At 38.4% G+C, this 25,143-nt stretch overlaps 1 protein-coding gene across 1 annotated transcript in view; it reads right to left on the reverse strand.

Annotated features, from left to right (window-relative positions):
• The window catches only part of man2a1 (mannosidase, alpha, class 2A, member 1), a 102,723-nt gene that overhangs the window by 34,574 nt on the left and 43,006 nt on the right, over positions 1 to 25,143 (reverse strand). The window contains exons 7-10 of the mRNA XM_036528970.1: positions 24,346 to 24,532; positions 22,005 to 22,182; positions 21,014 to 21,219; positions 3,415 to 3,600 (exon numbers count right to left, since the gene is read on the reverse strand). Coding sequence (XP_036384863.1) covers positions 3,415 to 3,600; positions 21,014 to 21,219; positions 22,005 to 22,182; positions 24,346 to 24,532 — 757 coding nt within the window. The remainder of the gene's footprint in view (positions 1 to 3,414; positions 3,601 to 21,013; positions 21,220 to 22,004; positions 22,183 to 24,345; positions 24,533 to 25,143) is intronic.

Here is a 25,143-nt window from a genome sequence, read left to right on the forward strand (position 1 = left end):
ATTTATTCCACTCCAGATGATAACAGCAGCAGAAAACCCACTCATCTGTACAGTCTCATTAATGCAGGTGTTAATTGGCCCAGCTCTGACATACCAGCACAGCTCTGCACCCTTAAATACACCTTGTGTCGGTGGCTTGTTTTTCTTGCATAACAGAGATCAGAGCTCTGAGAGCTGAAAACACGATTTCAGCATAATGTTAATGATATCACGCCGCCAACTCCTCCTCCCACCTCAATTCTCATTCAACATAAAAAGCTGTGAGACGGGCATCAAAAATGTACCTGGGAGTGCCCACTTTTACCCAGTGTTCCATCTTTCAACGGGGCTCCCGGAGTGACAACGTTTTATGGACAAATGGAAGGAATTTCTGCTGCAGCGCTGATTAAGAATAAGTTCCTGTGTATCAATAACTTTGTGTTCTTAGGTGCCTTAAGACTGGGGGGCATTTTCAAGACTTCTAAAAACCTTCTTCTCTCTTCTCAAAAACCTTTGAAACAGCTGAAGCATTTCTAAGACGTTCTGATGTTTTGAGATATTCTTCTAATGTATTATTTGAATGGAAACCACATATGCAATTGCCATATAAAACAAATTGGCATGTTACATAAACCCAGCAAAAGGAAACTTACTCTTGACAATTACTCACTTTCAAGTGAATAATTGGTGAATATTTCTAGGAAAGACTGTTGTGATAGAGTGATAGAGTTTGTACAGGATGACACTGAAATAAACTGGAATATGACTTTTCCAAGATATCATGAGGTTAGGACAAAGAAACAAAGACAAAGAACTCAATTGCTATACATTTTCACACAGTATTTTGTTTAGGTTAAAACACACAAGTTAAAATGAACCAATCTTGATCATAAAAGTATATAATACATATTAACGTAGGATATAGCATTTATCATTGAATACAAATGATTATACAAGTTATTAGTCACAAACGTTTTAGCATCAAGGACACACTATTCTCTCTTGTGGATTGAACGCCATGCATGTCAGGGTGTGGGCATATATGTCAAGCTAAGCATATCACATGAAACAGCGTGAGCTCTGACCCCACGAAACGTTAAAACTTTAGCCCTATTCACAACAATTAAACCTGGCTCCAGTAGCCATTACAGTCCCTCATATCCATAAAAGTCTCCACACTTCTTATGCCCTGGAAACTCTTGGCACAGAGCTCCAAAGAAAGCTCTAATCTGATATAAAAAGCTTGTAAAATGTTAATTTGAAAAGTGGCGTCTGACTGTCGTTGGCCGCACTTTAACCAGCCAAGGTTTCCAATTTCCACTCTTTCTGCACTTCAGAAGACGTAATAACAGTGGGCAAATGTTTGAAAAGCGGCTCTACAAATGCCAGCGACAGGCAAGAGAGTGACATCCAAAATCATCCGGTACGTCGGGGAACTCGGCCTTTCCCCCGCCAACGGCTCTGCTTTTTTCGGCAAAATCCCATAAACAAGAGCACCTTAAGTACCCGTTTTAAAGCCATTTGATCTTCAATCAACGCTGATTTGAAAATCGATACTTTCATTTGTTCCTCTTCATTAAGTCGCCTTGTACAGCATCTCTATATTCAGACTTCAATGCCCGCCGCTCCGTGCCGGCTTCTCATTATGCCGGTGGCATGCAACGTTATTCAGCCAATCAATCAAGAGAATTTTTTTTTCTTCTTCCCAGCACATACCGACAGAATGGCAGCTTGAAAGGCATCCAGGTATGGAAAACTGAATTTGAAAAAAAGCCGCTCTATTAATACACGTGGCCTAATGCACTCTTGGGTCAGGCAGGGGTAAAAGAAAGCCTTAATTTCAGATGTAAGGTGAGAGAGGTGCAAAGATTGATCGCGCTGCCGCTATTTGAGATTTGCAGCTAAGATGTGGCGCGCGAGGCACGCAGCTAGTTGCTTATGTGCTGACAACAATGCATGAATATGACTAACGCGTCTGGCATTTGGAGAGACTGACATTAACAAAGAGCTGCTTTTCACATTTGAGGACAGAGGTGTCCTTACACTGACTGATATATTGAGCTGAAATATTGAATTTTGTACATGACAGCATCCCAACAGAATAAAAGGCAGTACATTACATCTTGTACACAAGAACTGAAATTTGGAAGGACAGTTTGAGAAAGCATATTTTTTGTGCACAGCCGTGCTTGATTGAATCTGATTAAGGGATCGTAAGCAGCAGCTTTTTCTACTCGTTAATATTTGAATTGAATGCTGAACTTGCTGTATTTGCTGTTCCTCTAAAAGAACACTTGCAACTAGTAACTTTATCCTCACCAAAGCAGAAAATGTAATTAATTGCAAATCCCTGCGGGCTGCGATCTGAAAATTGACCTTAGATTACATTATAATGGTAAAACCATTAGCAGCTTGTAATGCCCGCAAGAATCGACAACAAACTTACTGCCTCACTGTTACTGTAAGTCCAAAAATGCCAAGGTTCAGCTCTGTCTTGACTGATTAACGCTACAGCTATTTGAACTAAAATAGATTCCACAAAATACAATTTTCAAAAGTCTGTAAGCTGATCATACATCATTCCAGAAGTCGTCCCTGCTTGGTTGTTGAAAACAATTGAACTGCTGAGAAGTGTGAGTGACTGGTTATATAAACCACCTATTCCACTCATAAGCACCAGGTACAGAAAACATGCAGGGAGGAAAAATAAAGAGAAATTACATCTATAGTTTATGGTGCATGTTCACAAATTCTCCACCTCATATTCAACGTGAGAACACTACATTCACAAATTTTTCACTGAGGTAATGACACAAGGAAAAAATTTAAACAGTGAACAGCTCAACGTACACATCACAAATAGATGTTATTGATGTACCTACTAAAATACACATACACACATACATATATATGCATCCATATGTTCACGAACTAAGCCGAGCACAGTAATAAATGAAAGGCATGCACTGACATGAACACTAAATAAAAGCAAACACGACATGATGAACGTGCTCAAACGGCTGACACGAAAATGTGTTTGCATAAGATACTCAGAGTAATTGTGCACACGCAGATGGGAAAAGTTAGTAGGTCGCAGATGGGTAATTGGTGATTATGAGTGACCTTCCTTTCTTTGCGTGCTAACTGCACTGCACACATGCCATGTGTTTTTTTTCCCCAATCATATTTTCCCCGACAGACTGAGTGTTGTCTCTGGGGGGTCATGGGTGTTGTCGCATTACAGAGGGTGCCTTTATCTCAATGCCTGCACACAAACCAGGATGATCAAATTGACCATTTTAGACAAACACAACAGCTGCACAAATCATGCTTATACGTTTTTTGGCGGTTATATACGGTCATATATTTGACGGTGGTTCTGTTCATGGCAACCTGACTGCTCTCAGCTGGAGTAATGGAGAAAACAGGTCGTACCTGGTACCGTAATCCACGACGACCCAGTCTTTCCCGGTTCCTGTGATGGCATCATGGTGTTGGAACAGGCCTAAATTGCGTCTGGCCTCAGTCAATGATTTATAATTCTCCAGGGAAGGGAAATCATTCAATTTGCCTGACTTCTGGACGCTTGCCAAGGCAAGGGAATACAGAACCTCTGCTGCCCTGGAAGGAGGAAGGAGAGAATGAAAGAGACAAAATGTTCAGCTTGCTCCAGGCTACAGGGCTGAATTAAAAGAGGTAAAAGTGAAATATTTTCATTTTTGCATGTCCTTCAAATAGAAAAACAATTCATTGTCACACTTTTCACTGCTGTTACATATAATACAGGATAACTAATTATATGACCAGCTAATTAGGAAAAGTTTCGTCAGTTTAAATAAAAATATTAGTATACTGACAATAAAAAACAACTTTGTTTAAAACTTCAGATAAATATTTTATGCCTCTAGGTAAAATGTAAACTGTCTTAACCTGAAATAATGCTCAATAAAATGAAATGCAATAATCTATAAGACAGTACATCAGACATTTAAGTTGATTACTGCAGTTTAAGCAAAGAGAAACTGGCATTTAAGGCAGAGCTGCTGACTAGAGAGAAACTGAAAGTCTGAACTGAAATGCTTTCACAGAGAGTCATTCACAATGTTTCCTTGAAGCGTCCTCAGTGGAGCAACTTAATTACTTAAATTGCTAGTGGTGAGATAATTGCATAATCTATTAGAAAATGTACTACGTTAAGACCCTCCATCAACAAATGGATGGGTTGTTCAAATGTTTTTAATGGTCAAAGGTGGAGCCATACTTTATTTTGGCAATATGTTCTCATCAATGTTGATGAGAATGTATTGCCGAAATAAAGTATCACTCCACCTTCTACCATTAAAAACACAGACCTTAATAGACCTTAAATCAGAGACTATTCCATCTAATTAGAGATTTCTCAAATTAACTTCTTCTGGGAACACTGCCCAGATGCACGTTATGAACAAGCAGAATTAATTGACACCTATCTCATCTTAAATTACAGAGAAAACTAAAAGACAAAGATCAATTTATTAAGGGCTGAGAAAAAAACCTCCCATAGAAGATTTCAATGAAAACCACAACCCCATGCAGTGCTGAATCCAATTTGGTGCCTCTTCAAACAAAGGGCTCCGCTTTGCAAGAAAAATTGTTTGAGTACACGCTGATCAATTCTTTTGAAATATAAACAGGCCATTTACATGATGGTGCAACTGGACACCTCCACACATAATCCAAGAGCTATGATTCTCTCTACAACAAGGGTGGGAGTGGGGAAATGGCATGGGGCAACAGTCATATTATGAACAGTTACTCTGAGCTGTATGGGAATTGAGTAGTTACTAAAAATAATTTTTGATACTGTTAAAAGAAGACAATTTATCACTGAGTGTTAGTCCCTTCACTGCTTCAAAACTATATGGACAGGAAATCTGCATCAAGCACAGTCATACCTTCATAAAGTACTAAATTAGAGAATACAAGTGCATAGTATTAACATACATGGGAAGGGCACACATTCCAACACTAAAAGGGCTGGATATTAATCACTGGTCACTGGATTTGTTTGGTTTTCATTGACAACAGCTTGTCATCCAGCATGAAAAACCACTACCTTGCCGAAGACAAAAACTGCATTTTCTTTGTATGAACACAGGAAAGATGTCCAGATCAGATGGTTGCTGCCCATGCAATACCGTGCAGACCAACTGGCATTTGAAAGTCAAATATTGAAACACATAAACAATGATTTCACACAGATGGATACTGTTTTTGGAAAACATCATGAAAATACTTGTTGTTTGAGTCATATTTTACATATGAGAAATAAAAACACATGTTTTTCATAGATTTGTCCTGACCAAGTCATAACATATACATCTGTCTTTAATGCAACTGCAAAATTCCTACAAAGGGACAAAGTATAAATTCAGTAAATCTGGCCACTGTTTATATACTGTGAGAACTTGCCTAAATGGAATTAAGACTTTTCAGAAGTGAACTGACACCTAAACCTGACTCCGACAATAATGCAGAACCCCGACAGTCTAACCAAACTGCAGACATAATTAACATAAGCCAGCCTGGTATACATTATGCAATTTACCTACAGTTGGATCCTGGAGATAACCTGCATGTGTTTAATAAAAATAACCTAGTTCAGGATTCCTCGGAGAGAGAATCCATCTTTTGATCGCTCCACCACTCCATCTCCTGCTGTGCTTTCTACTTAATGAGAAAATCATGCGACACATACTCCATGGCTTTGAAATAAAAATAACAGACACAGACATAAAAAATGTCAGATCCAAGAGCTACTGCAACCTAGAGAATATAAATGCACATTTATTTTAGCATTTTATCCTGCCAGCCTGGATGTTACACCAGAGGAGGAACAACCAAAGACAAATGTGCAACACTCCTTTTTTCTCATTGCTCTAAATCATGGAAACTAGTTAATTTTGAGAACAAAATGCTTGCTTGTAATCTTAACACACAATAAACCCTTGAGTTATTCATATTTTTATGTGGAAGACAATCCTTATCCAGGAACACAGACAGACAACTGCCAGACAGATGTGAAGAGCCTCAAAAACTCAGTACCTTTCTCTCCAAGGTGGGAGCTAAACCCTTTAACATATGGACAATAAATTACTATCAAACATTTGGAAAAATAGGCAGTGTGGTGTCAAATACAAAAAACAATGAAAACAGCTCTTCCATGAGTAAGTTATGAATGAGTGATGCTGTTTTTCAGATACTGAAAGCTTTTAAATGAATCTTTTCCAACCTGAATTATGCTGAATTGACTTCGTGGAAACTCGGTCCTTAAGTTGTTTTCTTACTTTTTTCAAAATGTCCTTATGTGCTCATTTGTGATACATAAATGAATGTGAAAGGTTAGTTCCATTTACAAATAAAAAGAACATACTTGGTGGCCACAATGGATGTGGCCCTTGACCTAGTGCAGCCACAAGTATTTTACACACATCTGCAGGCTATAATTAACAAGTAAACCAAAATCTGGGCAAAAATCAAACAATGCTATCAGGAGATATGCAGCACCGCACAGCTGGAAGACATAGAGCAAGAGGATAGACAGGCTCAAAACACTAAGGTTTTAGCCATTTCCGCCTTGGGAGCCTAACAAATGATTATACTCATTCCAGCTCTGTCCAGCAGCTCTTAAAAAGATCAGAATGTTCAACTGTAACTGATGATCTTAATGCTCACGCTCAGTGCTGCGACCATTCACTCCTTCTTATTAACGCTTTATTTAATTACCTGGATATCATTTGGTAACTGTTCCACAAACAAACCCGCAGAACTGTGAGCGATCGATACTCCATTACTCATTGACAGAGGCATTTCCATTTGTAATCCCTGTGCTGCAAATGTTCTATTCAACCTTTATTCAAGACCGTCTTTCACTTGTAAGCAGGACAGAGAGTCCGGGAGCATGTACTCTATATGTAAATAGCCAGCGTACAGTGTAAGTGAATATTACGATTTTATAGAGGACATGCTGGTCATTTTACACTTATTCCACTGGCAGGCATGAAATTGGCCTTGCAGTTTCAGCCAAGAACATAGGCTAAATATAAACTGCTGACAAAGCAGATTAATTAGAGGTAAAGAAACAAGTGTTGACCAGGCAAAATATACATTGTTTTACCAGGACACCAAACTGTAAATGCCAAGTACAACAAAGTAAAGAGACACTAATACATTTATATTGCGAACTTGGTTAAAGCGAAATAAATGGTTACATTTACCAGAGCTAGAATTTCTGCAGTTCACCTCACCATGTGTCCATGTGAAATAGAATAATATCACTGGCATCAGTCATTTGGGAATACAATCTGATATACCCATATAATTCATTATTATCATTTATGCAATTTCCCCCTCTCCTATATACATTTCCGCATTTCATGCCAGTGGCCAATCTTCCTTTATAGGCTAAATATGTTGATGTTGTTACAGATATTACATCCGTAATCACAATGAGTCAGTGTTTGTATTGCTGCTCTTTATAGTTGGTGCATTGAGCAAAAGTGTAATTTACACTCATAACTTTGCTAAAATGATTACGCCCATTTTATGCTCGAACTGCCATGGATGCAGAGAGTATGGAAATTAAAGCAAAAGAGGGCCACATCTGAAAACTCTGCAAAAATGCTAGATGAAAGATATAAAAAAAAGTAGTGTATTATTTTAGGTGTTCTCATGGCATGAATTTGCGTATCAGTCATGAGGTTTGATTGGTTTACTATCAATAATAAATGACTGCTTACAAAATCATCACGAGGGCAATGTGAAGAAAGCACATGATGATGAATTGGCAGTCTACCAGCATGCGCTGTACTAGTCATATATAACATTGTAAAATGTGTGAAACGACAAAACTGACAGTATGAGTGATGTTGGAATTATGTCTGACACTTTGGCATTCCTTCAGCATTAATGTCTAATAATCTACTCCAAGTTATATCAGAGAAGGAGTGAAACCATGATGCTTAAGGTTATGACTGGCTGTCATTTGCCCATTTGGTCTCTTGGTAAAATTTGCACTCAGTTTGCATTAGAGGACCGGATTGTCCAGTCTGTGCCTTAAAGACCAGAAAGCAAATCCCCAAGGTCACTGTACAATCCTGTGCAGTTTTGCCTATCATTTAAAAAGAATTTCTCTTCCACAATTCACAAATACATTTAGCCCACATGTAGAAATTTACATCAGAGTCACTGTAACACAGTCATGCGGTAAGCCACACCATTTAGGCAAAACTGTATCTACTCCACGCTCCACAAGAGATCCTCTTAATAAGATCAAACTAAATGTGTTTAACATTGTATCGCCTTGTCAGATCTTAGCCGCTTGTCCTTTAAATGGGTGTCATTTCCTAGGTTCACGGTTGTGATGATAACGGGCAGGGCTCCAGGCGGCCCAGGGGGTGTACATTATTTCACTGTGCCTCCGCCACCCCCCGCTCCTCTAGCGCTGACCTCTCTTCGATCCCTGGGCCTGGCCACTGAACACCAGCAGAGCTCATTAAAATGTGCAATGTGTTCCGTTCCGAAAAAAACGAGGCAGCTTCATTCGTCTATGTGTCCGTGGGACCTTAAGTGCATAAAGCAGGATCATTAGACTTTTATGAACCCCACAAAAGAATCTCTGCAGAATTCAAGCAGGTAACAAAGACTGACTCAGCTCTCTCTGTTTCCCCTCCACTATCTTAAGAGCAACAATTCATTATTATAACCAACAGGAATAGCAGAAGTAGTAGTCTTTGTAGTATTTGCAGCAGTACTAAGAGTAGACAATCAAGCACATACTGTAGTAAGTGCACTACTACATCTCAGTCTACTAATTATATTCCTATGTTATCTAAATGGTATTCCAGGAACAATTTCTGCCTCTTTTATTTATATTAATATTTTAGATGTACACAAATGTTAGGATCTGAGCAACTGAGATTGTCATGTGAAACAATTAAATAGGCCTAATCGTACACGCATTTTCTATGGAAATGACCCATTTAAATAGAAAGTGACATTACCCTCCATCTACACAATAGCGACTCTACCCGCCACCACTGACTGCTTAATGCTACGAAGTATATCAGCATCAGTGCTAATCTTCTGTTTCTTCACTACTTATGTCTGATTATCTCCCCTCAAGTCACTCTCCGTCTCCAGCACTAAATGCAATATCGCTTTCATAAGCTTCATTCAAATGAGGCCCCAGCATTATTCCATGTCAAGGAGCTCCGTTTTATGGCGGCGTAATTCACTGTGAAATACCGCCTGCTTCCGAGCAGGGTGTTCTGCCTGCAACCTTTGAAATTAATCTCTGTGCATTTGGGTTTCAGGAAAATTGAGAGGCCCATGGTAAATGACAAAAAAAGCACTCCTTCTCATCAGATGTCTTCTTTTATCACAGATTTTTGTCATACTGGAGGCTGCACAGAAAAAAAAAAGCATTAACATGATAACATGGTCTTAAAATTATTTCAGAGGGATGACCGTGTAATAAAAAAAAACTTCCAGAAATTCAAGGAACAAACTTCCCAAATTCTGTTGTGTAAATATAAGAAATCGTATGATAATTCTGCTGCAATAATGATTCAATGAAAACTTTTATGCACATAATTACATATCTATAGCATGTCTACTGCAAAACATGCACTAAATAAATGTTTCATCACTTCAAGTAAACGCACTGAAGTAACTGACCAGTTTCGATGATCACATTTTCCATTTTAAAGCTAACCATCATGACTTTATAATCAACCTTGATATTTTTATATTGTTACTCTCTCATTCTATTTCCATCTTCTTACTCTCTTCCTACTGTTTGTTAGCTGGCTAAGTAGTGAATAACTTTGTCACACACCAGGTACCAAACTGTCAATGCACCTAATAGTTCAGATATTCATAAAATCATGCACCATCTCTGGCCTAACTACTGTTGTAAACTCCACCCAAAGAGCTGAGGATGGGAAGGTGTCTGCGCTTGTAATATAGTATTAGAGAAAATTCAGAGAAAGCATATTACAGAAAAACCCAGAGCTCTACAATAAGGAATTAAGTGTTTTTCATAGGAGAATTGGTCCTTTACTCTTTATATTACAGCTGTGCACTGACTGATGTTCCAAGTTTAGAGGGCTTCATTTAATGGAAGAAGTGTGTTATGAAGTCCTTCTTGTTCTCAAAGTGGAACATTGGTTGTGACAAGAGAGATCAATAAAACAGAAATGACAGAAATGGAGGAAGCGACTTTTGGTGAGACCCAACTCTTCAGCTATTTCAATTTAAAAATGCAACGCCTTTTAGCTGGTTGTCAGAGCTGAACTGATTAAGACCTTTCAAGACTGTAGAAATAAAGTTAATGCCTTCTGTCATCACCCTCATCAAGTAGATCATCTGCTTTGTTCACAACACTCCTAATGATGTTCCAAACATGAAAAACTATAGCCTTGAGATCATACCTGAATCTGTGCCATTATAAAGATTTCTTTTAGGAGGCTCGTACATGGAGCACAGAACGTTCCACCACTCCCCACCAAAACCAAGGTCTAAAACCTGCCATGTCTTCCAGAAACACCTTCAACCCAATGCTTTCTTTTGAAAGAAATATTATTGTCACAGCAAACAAGTAAGCAATCAACCTTTTTTGTGACTGAATGTAATTATGGACTCGTTTAACAGATTCTGCAATACATTACAAAAATTGAGAATGTGAATCAAATGAAACACTAAGTAGTCTTGCAAGGGGAGGTTTAATTGTGCAAATTGAATTTCATGATAGTCAATTTGTGTGTTTTCCAAAGCCCCAACACAAACTGCCACCACTAAAATCTCTCATATTTATTTATTTAAACAAGAAGAAAGGTTCTCTAGTCTGTTCTTTTAGTATTCCCCAGGCAACACAAAGGTAAAATATTGACCTGGAATTGCATTAAATATTCATCATTCCAGGTGAAGCATTCTTCAATTCTCTTGGGTTCTTCTTGATCTTAATTTTCAAGTTCAATTTCCAGTGATCCGACATGGATTTTGAGTTGATTGAGTTAATTCCAGTATGAATTTTACATATCTATAATACTTGGTGATTTGGTGACATTTTTTCATCAAGCATATTTTCCACTGCAAAATAATTAATAACCAAAACTGAACACCAGTACATTTTATTTCCATATAGGTTATTTCATTAACTTTGACTTCAGTGTTAGTGAACATCCTGTCAATGTCTGATAGCAAATGCAGTGTGATTCTTGAGGACTCTGAAAATGTCTTTTGAAGCTGAAATGAGGGGTAAATAATTTAACCTTGATAGCAAGACAGGCAATTGCCTCCCACATTAAATGGAGCTATGTGTATAGTAACAGATTATTAATCTGGTAAATATAATTTAGAGGTTTTGAATGAAAGAATTATTATGACATTTACTTTTGCTAAACTTCTGGTGCTCTGGAGCTGTTTTCTAAAGGGGATCTGGGATTCTTTGGCAGTCTTCATCATTGCAGCTAAACATTAATTGGAAACATAGCTTGGATTGCTGTTGGTTTTTAGAGGATGTCTCAACCTTAACCCATATGTCCTTCTGAGCCAAGGTGTCTCCTCAAAACACAAAATGTGCACTGACTATACATGATCTCAAGGCTGACAACACCCACTTTTTCTTGTGTGCTGAACTTTCTGCCTCTAGCATTTCACTGTCTTTGGGACAAGAGTGTCAGATGGAATGCCCTTCCCGAATCGTCAAATAAAAGTGCTTGACCAAATGTCCATATGCAATTCTGCGATTTTTAATTCTGTCTTTGGCTGTCTCAAATTAGCTAACACCCGCAATTGATCATTCCTCTATACCTAAATGGATGTCATTACAGGTTTCAGTATGAAAATACAGGACCAGGGAGTGCTCAAGTGATGTCAAAACTGATATTTTTACAAAATTGTTATCAAAACACCATGTACATTTGTGTGCAATGATTCATGTTCCTAATATTATGGATATCAGAGTAATGTTTTGAAAAGTTGCTTGTCCAATATAATTTGGTCCTCCTGGTCCCCTTTAGGATAGGACCAAGGTGCTAAACTGCATCTTTGGGGTCCATGGGTAAATGCCTGTCAGAAAAAAAAAGTTTTTTGCAGCCTTGGGCGCTCAGAGAAATGCTTTGTTTCTTTGGCTGCAAAACACTTCAACATTTTCTGTTCCTTACAATAAAGTTAAATTCACCTCTCAAGTACAAAGTGACAGATGTGACTCAAAAGGATAAATGGTTTCTCAAACAAGAAACCTTGCCACAAAGAAAGCAGACACCTTTTCCTCTTCTTTTCAATCACTACAAAGTCATTAAGAGTAGCAATATGTAGGTGAAGCTTACTGTTGTTACGTTATACACTGCTACACACTGTTACAAAAGCACATATTAGAAAACATATTTCCAAGTCTCTGTAGACATATATTCATACTCAGCAAGAGTCTGACAATTAAGTGAAGTTTCTACTTTTAAAGCACAAGAGATGAAAACATGCAGTATGTTCATACAGGTAAAGGTGTCCCTTTGTTTTCCTTTCAGTAAAATTAATTTGAGAAGTCTGATAGGAAGATTTTTGGGGGTAGAAGATTGTGGCACAAATGTTTCTGATATTAGCTCAGCTATTTTAATCCTCTGTACAGAATATAAGCTTAACAAACAACAAAATGCATCTGTAGAATTTACCATACAACTGTGGAAAAACCTAAAGAGTAACTACAACCAGCTACACACAGTTTTCATCGTCCAACATAATAAACAGTAAAAAGGTCAGTAGCTAGCCACAGCAACAAGACAGTAGATATGCTTAGATACTGTACTGTATCAAGCTCAGTGTGTATCTAAATATCTAGCATGCTACCCTAGGGACTTAACTAGCAACTAGTACTAGCTGCACCGCTCAGCAAATAAACAGCAACAAAAAAAAAAAAAACAATAATGTGTGCTTTTTTGCACTGTTTAATAGAGGAGCCAATGTTCCAGGTGTGATATTCCCTTCTGTTATAACTCCCATTTGCTGAAATTCCACTTACATCCTCAAGGGCAGCAGAGCTCTTTTTGACGTTGCTGAGTTTACTTGGGAAGGTCTTTCAATGCAGTTCTATTGTTGTGTTCTCATGCAGCAGGTGGAGTCTGAAATTTATAACTAGCTTTGAATGGAAAATATGAAAGTCAGGTTTGGCTAAAATTAGGACCAAGGGCCTGAAAATCCAATAAATATTTTATGATTGACTGATGCTGCTTAGTAACAAAGATTCATATAAGCACGTATCAGTTGCAAATCAAAATATTTCAAATATAAACAATGACGTCATACATCAGATTTCACAGATACTGTATAAAAAAGAATACAAAGAGAAAATAAAGCAGAGCTTATCATTAAAGGAGAAAACATAACTATAGGTTATCAAACAGGAAATATATGTTGACATATAAATACATATATCACGTCAGTAACATACAAGATTAAAATTTGAATTAATAGACTAAGCAATGACAACATATTTGAGAATTGTTGAGTCTAGACTATAATAGATAGTATCAATGCAAATAAAAGGGAATTATAACACTATTTAAATTAAAGTACTGATAAGAGTGACTTTTAAGCACAGAGACATTAAAATGTAGCCATACCTGGGATTTTAATGCAAGCACGCTGAGGTCCATATCATAAATGCAGTGTTGCACTGTAATGTTGACAGTTAAAAGTACAGCAGATAGGGGGAAGTATTGGGACAGGCCCACTGCACTCTCAGTAAAGAGTAGGAGTTAGAGACCAGAAAGTGAGTGGAGGCCGCCCACACAGCACATGACTCTCACTGAGCCCACAAAACTGGTCCTTCCCATTATAACTAATGCAAGTCATGCTACTCTGACAGTGAAATTAGTTATATTTTGATCCTAAATATAGAAACACACAAATCCCAAGCATTGCCTTTTATATCATTCCTAATTATTTAATTTCAAAAAAAAAAAAAAAAAAAAAAAAAAAAAAAAAAAAAAAAAAACTTAAAATGGCCAAAACATTAAGTCTTAAACAACAATCTAAAAAAAGCCAGTAAGCTCAACAAAGAACGCTTTAATTTTTCCTGGAGTTGTCACAGTTGCCTAACTCTTTTCATGGGTTCACATAATAAGGACGGAAGAATTTAAGTCACACTTTGTCAATGGGTTGACTGGTTGGAACTGCAGACTTCTATGCATAAGCGAAAATAACTACAATCAAACTAAAGGAAAGGGGGGATCACTACAACATTGTCTCTTTGTTTAAGTTAGGTCAAATCCATGTATGAGTTCAATGCAAATATTTTTAGAAACCAATGAGCATAAGAAAAATTTCTGGATTCACATCATTTTATTTGAGAGGGACATACACAATCATTTACATATGCTACAGTGAAATATTAAGAGATGCTGAATGGAAGTGTCTTTAGGCACGACAGCATTATTTAAAACCATGAATGAACCAAAGGGGCTTTGTTTTCCATTCCTCCTTGCTTCTGCTGTGCACAAAAGGAGAAGAAACTCGATCATCACAGCACTAATGTCCAACAAAGCCCAAACTCTCTGGACAGGAGCAGTACTTCATACAGACATGCATTAGTAGCTTTCACATATGCCAAGGCAGGGCTGCAACTTCCTCGTATTTAATGTGTCACCCTAATCAGAGATGCCACGGCTACAAGATTTATGTCTTGTGCCACTGACCTAGTTCCCTGTTTTCTTAGCAATCTGTCTACATTAAAGAGTGACAGGGCCATGAAAAATGTAAGCTACCCTACAGCTATATCGATGCATATTTATCATGTCAGTCTCTTTTATTTAGCTGTTCCCTGTTCGCCTCTTAGCTTCAGTGCATGCCACTTTGTACTTTTCTGTGGTATAAAATGAAAGCAGTCACACCAAATTGAGTTTGAAAAATTACATCTAAAATGTGCATGGGTGGGTGGGTGTAATAGCATTTGTTGCTCTTATCAGTGTGACCTGTTTACATTCAGGTCACACTTACTAAAAAGACACATACACCAAACCACATACCTTGAACGTACAAAGTCAACTTGAGTCAATAGAACTGCTGTATTTTTCCTTTTCTATGAAGACAACAACCCATAAATGTCCATATCATAAATACTTCTGATGGGTGAATTAAAGAAGAGCTCATTAACCTAAAAGTACACTGCTGTACTGTATCAGGTGCTCACACTTTTGATTGAGCAGTGATGCTAAGACAATGCTAAATACACTACTCTATAAAGCGGAGCTATACATTTCATTATTGTGTATTTCATTTTCTGTCCTATTCCATAAGTGCGTGCAATGCACATGCTTTTCAATGAGGGAATTATACAATACAGAACACATTTTTGGCACTGCATTGTCCATTTTTATGTGAATATGCTACTTACAATATAATTTCCTGTTCCTGATAAGCTTCTGTCTGGAAGCACTGATGTGTTGTTCTCATTGGACAATTCAGGCCATTATTCGCTACTCTAAGATGACACAATCAGCCAATGAGGAGCTGACATTTTTAAAACCCTTCTACAGCATTCTAGGATAATGGGTCATATCATTCCAGAAACTAAATGTACTCATTTGAGAATAGGAATTCCAATGAAACAACAACTTATGTGGTAGATTAAATAAGTAAAGTGCCTTACCAGAAAAAGATGAGCACTCAATAGAATGCAGAGAAGAAAGATAAATTATTTTTCACATGTGAATATAAAATAAAACAAGTGAGAAAACAGAGGTATTGGAGAAGAGTTAATGTGTATTAATGAAGCTGAGAGGGTTCTGATACTGACAGTAAATTACAGAGAGTAAGTGTGTTTGAGATTTTTTCTTTTTCTGATTTGCTACATAGCAAGTTGAAACATACCGAGTCGAGTTACTGTATTTGGATATCATTAGTTAGACAGCAGGTCTATATTGGGTCACACTTCAGTATACTCTTACTGACCTGAGGGAACCAAGTCTGTGTCCAGTTCTTTTGGATGCTGGATTCCAATTTATTTGTGAATCCATCTGAATACAATACCGTACTGTTTTACTACATTGCCTTGACTGCACTGTATAAGGCAAAATATCCAGAACATGGCTGTGATGGATCTTGTCTGAAATGAAGTGAACTACATCAAAACTAAACTACTGTAAGCTAATGCTAACTGCGGAGCACAGGCTTGTGTATTCTTCTACTGGGAAAACAGAAATTTTGGTTTGTGCCCCTCTAACCAGCTTTCTGTGAGGAGACAGATTAAGTAGTATCTTGAAGAAGAGGGATCTTTAAAAAATGCAGGCTCAATGGTAGCACACCAACCCATTTTATACATGAATGTAAACAATAATATAACAATATAATTACAATAATAAAAAATGAAAGCAAATCAAACATCTTAAATGTTTAGAGAAAGCAACATTTTAAGACCTACACTTTAAGTAGCAAACAAAAATGGCCTTCATTAGCAAGACGGGTTTCTATGTACAGGGTTAAGTTGATTTTAGCTGCATATGCATGTATATTAAAAGACAATGTGACAGCGTGTTGTAGCTTTCTTCAGAGCGACTTCATTCGTATTTTTTTTAGCGGAGTTCCCCTGCAAGATGATGTTCTTATCCAGGGACTGCAGTGTGTTGTACAGCTGGATTTTCAGAGCAATGATTCAAGTTAATCACCCTGTTAAAGGATTCAAAGCCATGATCCCTGTGTCACTACCCTAACCACTACGTCACATAAATGCCCACTTTGAAACAGACCCCCGCAGACTCCTTCCTCTGGTATGCAGGGAGCATTAGCATAGAAATTGGAAATGGTTAAATTAGTCACGCTTCATAATCTTCTCAAATATATTGGATATAATTTGACTCATCTTTAATGATTGTATATTCAAATGCTCCCCTACCCAAGCACAGCTCACCTTGGCTTTTTGTGTAGTTTTATGGTTGGGTATGTTATAATCTTCCTGTAGGGTACTGAACTTGCGTATTGAAGCAATTATGCACTAGTTACCACGGCACTGTGTAAGGGCCTGGTGCATGTTCGGGTGTGATCAGTGGTGTCCTGCATGTACAACTTTTTCATTCCACTTTATGATACACCTTGTTCTCTTTCTTTTTAAGCCACTCCGCATAGGAGCATCTGCTAAATGACAAAATGTAATGTAATATAAATGGGAAAGCCGTGAAACGGCTGAGGGCCTGATGCACTTGAGTGAGTCACACCAGTAGCCACAGGGGCACAGTAGGCAACTGGGAGGTATGCCAAATCAGTAGGTTTGCTACATTAAACTTGCAAATTCACATCACCGCATTATAATGCAACACACACTGAAGTACAGGCCTGATTGTACAGGTTGCTTTAAAGCACTGACCTTCACTTATAAAAAACAGTATCAAAAGTCAACACTGAATATATATATATATATATATATATATATATATATATATATATATATATATATATACACTGTCAGCTGCCGAATAACTATTTGTTGGGCACATCTTCTACTCCACTGAAATGGAAAACACTTCCCACCATAAGAGAGACAATCCCAGCCTACTGTACATACATTTGCAACATGCTTGGTGAAGGACAGCACTAACCACCATGAAAGCTTTCCCCTCGTATTCAATTGCCCCACACATCATTTTGCCCCCACAATAACCCAAGAATCCATTACACAGCTGAAACAACAGACAGAGAACCTTAAAGGAAAAACTGTTGAGCCTCATACAGTATTCATACTCATGAACTCAAAGAATCGAATGACAGAGAGCAAGGGCAGGATTTTTTTGGCCCTAACAGTTTACAATGTAAAATTTGATTTTATAAGCTACACGATTATTTCATTCTAGGGTTTCAAGACAATATTTAATATTTAATATTTAGTGCATTTGCTATTAAGCTAGCAGAGACTTTATTAAAAGGAAACAATGGGTTTGCTGCCACATAGCTTGCATGCTTTTAAGATCATATACAACTAATCTGTAAAGTAATAGGGCACTTTTACATTTACAGGCTCTAAGTGGGACTTAAACTGGTAAAGCTAGTCATTTTAAGAACACCTTACATTTTTCAGTTCTCTTTTAACAAATGCTATAATTTAATGCAACTGTCAACTGAAAAAAATCTTTTGCGTAAAAGAATAACCCATACATGAATGCTTTTGAATTTCCCCTGCAAAAATGAAACAGCCAGAACAGTTCAAAGGTCACATTTTGGTAAGTGTATTGTTTTTTTTTTTCCCAGAAAATTCAACTGGATATTAAATGATTATAAGTTCCAAATGGCAATACAGTATTCCTGTAGAACTAACAAAAGTACTGGGGGGGAAAAAAAAATTAAAAATCAGTACACACTGAAACTAATAGGAAATTGGTTCTCTGGCCTATTTTAAACTTGTTTGCTGATCAAACGATATCCACTCTGGCTCTGTAGTCCTGCCTTTAGCTGCCACTTTGACATCAGAGGTCTCCTAACTTCAGTAATGCCTTCTATTGCATTCCTCCTTGATGAACAACATCATGGAGACGGTGTGATGACCTATCATCACTTCCAGATGAACACAGTAAGGCTCCTTTATACTTTCTCCCCTTCATGCAACCCTGTTTTTTGAATTGCCAACTGCATGCTAATCTCGTCTCACTGCAACAACTGCTATCGCACGCAGCCAACAGCTATTTTATATAGCACTACAAGTCCCACAGTGCAACACAGGGAAGTGGGTGCTCAATAGAGGATAAGCGCCACTCCAGTGATGTTATCTGAGCAACTCAACAGTTGAATCAACCAATGAATCACAAGGTGCCTGAGAGTGGAGAGATGATAAAACTCTGGCTGACCTACCCACCCCTACACCACCTGGAACAGCAATTTTTCTGCCACTGTGGTCTCCTGGTCAGGAAAGCAAAGCCATATGATTGGTTGAAGTCTATGATGGACAAGGGTACTAATGCTCCACTTATTATGGGGTGCATGGCTGTTCAGGCTTCCCATCACAAGAATATACATGTATGTCAAGCAACTTCTCATCATAGAGATCAGCATGAGCTCTGACCCTTTGGGCTGAGTGAGTCCAGAGCAGGCACCACTGCACACATAACAAGTGCTGCTTCAAAGCAGGTGGCAGGCAATTCATCACCAGGCCTGCGCAAGGCGCCTGGAATAAAGGCATGTAAATATCAGACAAACAGTGCCCTGGGTGGAAGCGATAGTGACAATGTTAGATTTCATCACTTCAATGTTGTGCCACAAGAGCAGGACAATGACAGACCCCGGCATTTCAGTGTGGCTCTTCTGTCAGTAGTTTCAATGCAATATAAAGCTCTGTCGTTGATTTACCATTTCACTGTCTTTCAGGACAGAGTAATATAGTTGAACAACCACCACTGCATTTGTATGATATTACAAAGCGTTTCTGCCATGTTCAGGCGTATTATGAAATGCTTCAAAAACAACAAACTTCACCCTGCTAACCTTTGTAAATTAAAATTTAAGATCACAAAAGCTATCAGACAGGTTTCTTTAAGCAGCTGGATGGAGAAAAAGAGTTTTGCTAACTCCCATTTTGCAAAAGTTTAACTTTATAAACTTATAGTGTAATATTATAAAATGTAATATTTCCATTAGGGCAGTGTATTGGACCTAGAATAAAGTGCTTTAGTCAACTGACTAAAAATTGTGATGACTGGGCTGTGTGTAAAACATTCATAGGATGTTAAGACTACGGCTTTCCATGTAGTCTTTTGCTGGTATTACAACTTTCATATGATCAGGATGGCTTAATTTTTATTAGTTTCTTACTTTCCAAAACCCAAAAGAATTTTCACACACACTCATAGTCTTCTGCATTATATTCATTGCAAAATTCAGGTAGTAGCCTTCTCCTTTTGAATCATACTAGGATGACCAACCATGTGCAGCAAAAACAAGCACTGTCACAATTACCAACCTTTCAGGCCCTCAGCTTTGATCTGATGAGATAATTGACAACTGATGTCGCTCTTTCAGCCCACTTTGCTGCTGGGTATGTGATTAGCTTAAGTAAACAAAGCTATTAATATCTTCCTCCCTCTGGTAAGAGATATCTTTGTCCCAGATGTTGTCATCCATTTTGCCACACTCAGGAAATGGAGGAGGTGAATCAAAAGCACACACACTTCTGCAGTATGAACTTCTTATGTTTAAAACAATACAAAACTATAAATATATAAATAAATCAACAAATCGTTTATCACAAGTGAAACATTAATTATGCGTAACTACTTGTTTTAATTTACCATGCAAAACAAAGCTTTTTCCCCTTGCATGTGAGATTTTAATATCTGAGCGACAGCCCATACTCTGGGAGGGAGTACTCTGAGAAGAGCACCTTATATCTCCATGTCTGCTCCCAGGGTGCAATGGATTTCAGACTTGTTGTTTATGCAAAGAACAGACTTACCCTCTCTCACAGATTTCTGCTGTTAAACTGTGTTCAATTAAATTCCGTAATTAATGTCTGTCCCAGTGCTGGCGCTGTCAGTGATATTAATACCCCTGGGGGTTGGGTGCGAATCCAGAGTGCCACTTTGAGTAAATGCCATCCCTCTATATGTGTGACAGAGCTCCTACAGTAACTTCCCACATGTTTATCTAGGAGCATTCTAGTTTGGTGTTTTTTTATTTTTTTTTTACTCCTTAAAACAGTCACGCTGATCATTCCAAAAATATCCACCCCACCTTTAAAATTCTAATAGTCAAAAAGATTATGGGAATTAAACTGAATCCATGTCGCAGGTGGTGTGTTTGGCTGAAAGTTTGGCTGGAGGTTTAGAAAAACTACCACACAAGAGAACAGTGAATTTGCCTGTGTATGTTTTTACTTGTAACTTTAATGAAAAAATGTGATGTACCTGATATTCCATACTGAAAGCAACTGGCCCCACTAATTACAATGGGATGTAAGACCTTTGTAACATGGACACTGACCCATGATGTGTAAACAGAAGAAGCAGGTGCATTGGCCTACCTTAGGTGTGACTCTAGGGCTCGGTCCAAGCGTTTGTAGAAGGGACGGGAGGTGAAATATCCACTCCAATAGTGGTCATCTCTGTCTGCGTACGTGAAGAAGTCTCCACTCACCACTGGAAATGCTGGAGAGCTTCCCCTTACTGGATCAATGCCAGCTGCTTTGTGAAGCGCCGCAAAGTAATCTGAAATAGTGCCAAACTGGGCCTAGGAAAACAACTGGACACAATTAAACTATAATTCTGTAAACATGACATTCTGGGCCTGAAAAAGGAACAACAATTAAAAATGCAATATGAGAATAAATTTAGGCAATTATATTTTCTCCATCAGTGAAAATATTTGGAATTTCTCATATAATATGCAGGTTTTCTGGTACCCAGACAAGCATACAAAAATGTATAAATAATTCAAAACTGAATATCAAGTGTCAACCCCTCAGAGAGAACCTTAAAATCAATTTACAAATATTTCCTATTTAATTACTGTAGTAAAAACAAGTTTCTGCACAGAAAAAAAAAGTGTTGAGGAAAAAGAAAGCCTAATTAAGTATTTTCTGTCAGTCAGTCATGAATATGCATTTGACAAGAGAGGCACAAACAAGACATTGTTCCGCTTTCATATTTTTGTCAATAAAAACTGTGCAAGGCCTCCTGGTAGCAAGAGTTTTCTTTCTTGGAGGAAAAACTGATATCTAATTCCCACACAAATACATACAAAAAAATAATACCGATTTCACTAAAATTACAATGACTGTAAAAGGGTAGAAACAAGAAAAAAACAAGAAAAATCCAATTTCTGTCATAAGATTAGTTTTCTGTTGGACTAAGTCTTTGCCTGTTTTCTTTTTTTAATTATAAAAAGTGTGCCCTTCAGAGGTAAAGTAATACAATGGACATGTATGGTTGGTCATTCAAAACTGAAAAATTGTAGTAATAATGATATAAGTGACATATATTAGTACTGTTACTAAATAAATGTATAAAACTGACCTTGACATGCAATTCAGGATGAGAGTTCATATAGTCAAAAAGTTTCTGATAGTTCTGGAACTGCTGGTCCCACTCCAAGGCTTCAGTGTATCGGAAATCGTCCCCCAGGGGTGCCAGTACCACCTTGGTACGGAATAGTTTTGACTTCTTCCGGTACTGATCCAACAACATGTGTGCCCTTTGAATGGAAGGGATAAGGATTTCAAAAACACTGCTTTGTTCACAGTGTATTGGAGCAAGACAGAAAAGGAGATGGAATACTCGGTTTCAATTGAGATGAGAATAATAGCAACTTCTCAACAAAAATTACAGGACAGCCAGTTGATGTTTTGAAGGTATATATGGAGGCTGGAAAAAAATTTTGCAGGTAGTTATATATCAAGTTTTCTTATGTCACTCAGACATTAACAATGAGGAATGTCCCATGCTTATGTCAGAGTGCAAGTTTATTGCTTTGTAAATATGCATGTCTACTAAACTGTAAGCTTAGGAAAACATTACATTCCAGATTTCAAATCAAGTTGCTTTTTAAATAACTGGCTGCCATTTGAACAAGTAGATGTCTACAATTGTATCACATAAAATCATTTAAATAAGAAATTTTAGCAGCCTGTTTTATTGTCCCAGGAATCTGTGCAGCCATTTTTGGGATCACTGCTGTTAAAGTTCATAAATCTCTCAAAAAGTGCATATTTCTTGTATCAAATCCACGTCTTTTGATATCCTGATGTTTTGCTAAATCTCCTTCACAAATAGTCTAGAAACTCAAAAGCTTTTCCTATCTAGATCCACATCAGGGATTCTACTAAGCACTACTAAATTAACAGAAGTGCCTATATAGCACATATGCCCTCTCAGAGAAAATTGTAGTTCTTATTTATTTAAGTCTCAAAAGCAATAAAAATAAAACAAATGTTCCTGAAGTATGATGCCAAGTATGTTTTGAATTATAAATTGCACAAAGCAATTTACGGAAGAACACTGCAAGTAAAATAACTCAAATAATGACCGGATCGACATAGCTTTCCAAATACTCAGTTGAAATGACCTTGATGGAAAAAATGTATCTTTCACAAAATATAGAGTTAGAATAACCATAAAAAATGTTTTTAAAGTCATATCTCACAGTTTAGCAGTCCTACACATGATACTAAGATATAGGGCTTCCAGCAAAATGTGTTAAAAATTCTGTCAGACAGCAGAATTTCTGAAGACAAATGAATATTTCAACTTCATTTTTCATCCTTTTTAAATATGTGTAAGTGGATCAATATTTACATGTCATTCCATACACCTACTCAAACTACCTGAAATAGGTAGCTCAGTGGTTAAAACACTTGCTTTGAGTGCAAGCTGTGTGCAAGCTCTATGGCTCCCAGACATGTCATCAACCAAAGATGGCTGGGAGCCGCTGGAATAAATCGGCTTTGCTCCACTGGGGTCAGGGGTGGGTATGTCAGCAGGGGTTACTCATTGCGTTATTCTCAGGCACCCTGTTACTTGTAAGATGCCTGCAGGTTTCTCAGATGATGCCAGTGAAGCCACACCCAACCTTTATTAGGTGTGTATGTCACTCTGCTGAACTGGGAGACTTGAAGTGTTGAAAATAGCTGCGGTTGGCCGGTAGGTGTACCGCAGGATTGCACTTGCTATGCCTAAATCGCTCCTGCATGTCTACAGTGGCTGTTACAGTGAAAAGATGACACTGTCCAGTTACTGATGGCTAAAATGAAATGGGTTGCAGCTCCAAAACAATGTGGGGAGGGGGGGGGGGGGGGGGGGGGGGGGGGGGGGGGGGGGGGGGGGGGGGGGGGGGGGGGGGGGGGGAGCATTAAAAAACAACCCAAGCTAGCAGACTAAAATCAAGAGTTTTCTCAGCGGCATAAGAGTGGAAGGCTCGTGACACAACCGCAACTCGCAATGGCACCCTGACTAATTGGAGTCACCTTATCGTTGCCTTGCTCGCTGGCACGTATCGACTTTCAGCCAAGTCAAAAGACATGTGCGCTCGAGGGAGAACGAACAATGCTTCCAGAGGAATGATGATGTCTGCTCCTAAGCACCGGAAACTACATCAATGTCCACCCCATTTCCTCTCTATGACATGGAAATACGAAGAAAAACTAAACGAAACAAAGCAAAAACGCAAACCATTAAGCCAGAAAACCAGGCGGGCCCCGGCAAACACGGTTCGCCACTCCATTTGAAACACCAGAACGTTGCCGGGAGCCTGCCGTGCTAACAATGCGAGACGGCTGAGGCGCTGAGCTTTTTTACATGAAGCGGGAATCACCCCCTCCTCCCCCCCCGCTTCCTCTCCCGTCTCACGGGACAAGGTCACCTCTGCTGGACGTTGGCGTCGGTGATGGGCTGCGGGGGAACCCTCCAGGGACAGCTAATCCGCCCCCCAGGGAGCCTCTTGAAGTCGAACTGGCAGCAGATCTTGGGATCAGGGCCGCAGGTGTGGGGGACATCGTAGCTGTAGAAGGGCATCATGTGGCACAGGATGTCTGTGCTGGAGTCTGGGTCTGGACAACAAAGACAGGACACAGGGAAACGTGAGGTACCTTCACCGCTTAAAGGTTCGATCTGCCAGCTGAACGAAACAGCTGTGCTCAAGAAAAGGACGTTACCCATATTTATCCAATAGGACACAACTCCATAACTCTACGGTTACCAAAATGCCAAGCAGCTATTAAGATTGAGATCATATTTCAAGTAATGCGTGGTAAAATGTACAGAATATGATATGCAGCCATTTGATCGTTATAGGGGTGAAAAGTGAACATGCAGAGGAAAATGTTGTCTGATCTCTCTATAGTGTGTGTCATATTACTTGAGCTCACAGTGAACATTCAAACTTCTGAACTAAGACTTCCACTATATTAAGCTTCTAGGCATTCGACATAGCATCTTGTAAGGTATTAAGTCCTTTCAGGAAACCAGGTAAAAGTGATCCCCTTTTCATATTTTCCTCAAACTTTGCTACTGCTTCAGAGAAATAATAAAATGAAAAAAATAGATGCTTCTGTGATGGGAAGGACTGTGGGGAAAAATATCCTGCTTTTCTGTGGTCAGTCAGTGGAGCAAGCAGAGGTCAGATATTTATAGGGCTTCAATGCAGACATAACACAGAAAG

This window comes from Megalops cyprinoides, chromosome 5 (assembly GCF_013368585.1).
Source record: "Megalops cyprinoides isolate fMegCyp1 chromosome 5, fMegCyp1.pri, whole genome shotgun sequence".
NCBI classification, from domain to species: Eukaryota; Metazoa; Chordata; class Actinopteri; order Elopiformes; family Megalopidae; genus Megalops; species Megalops cyprinoides.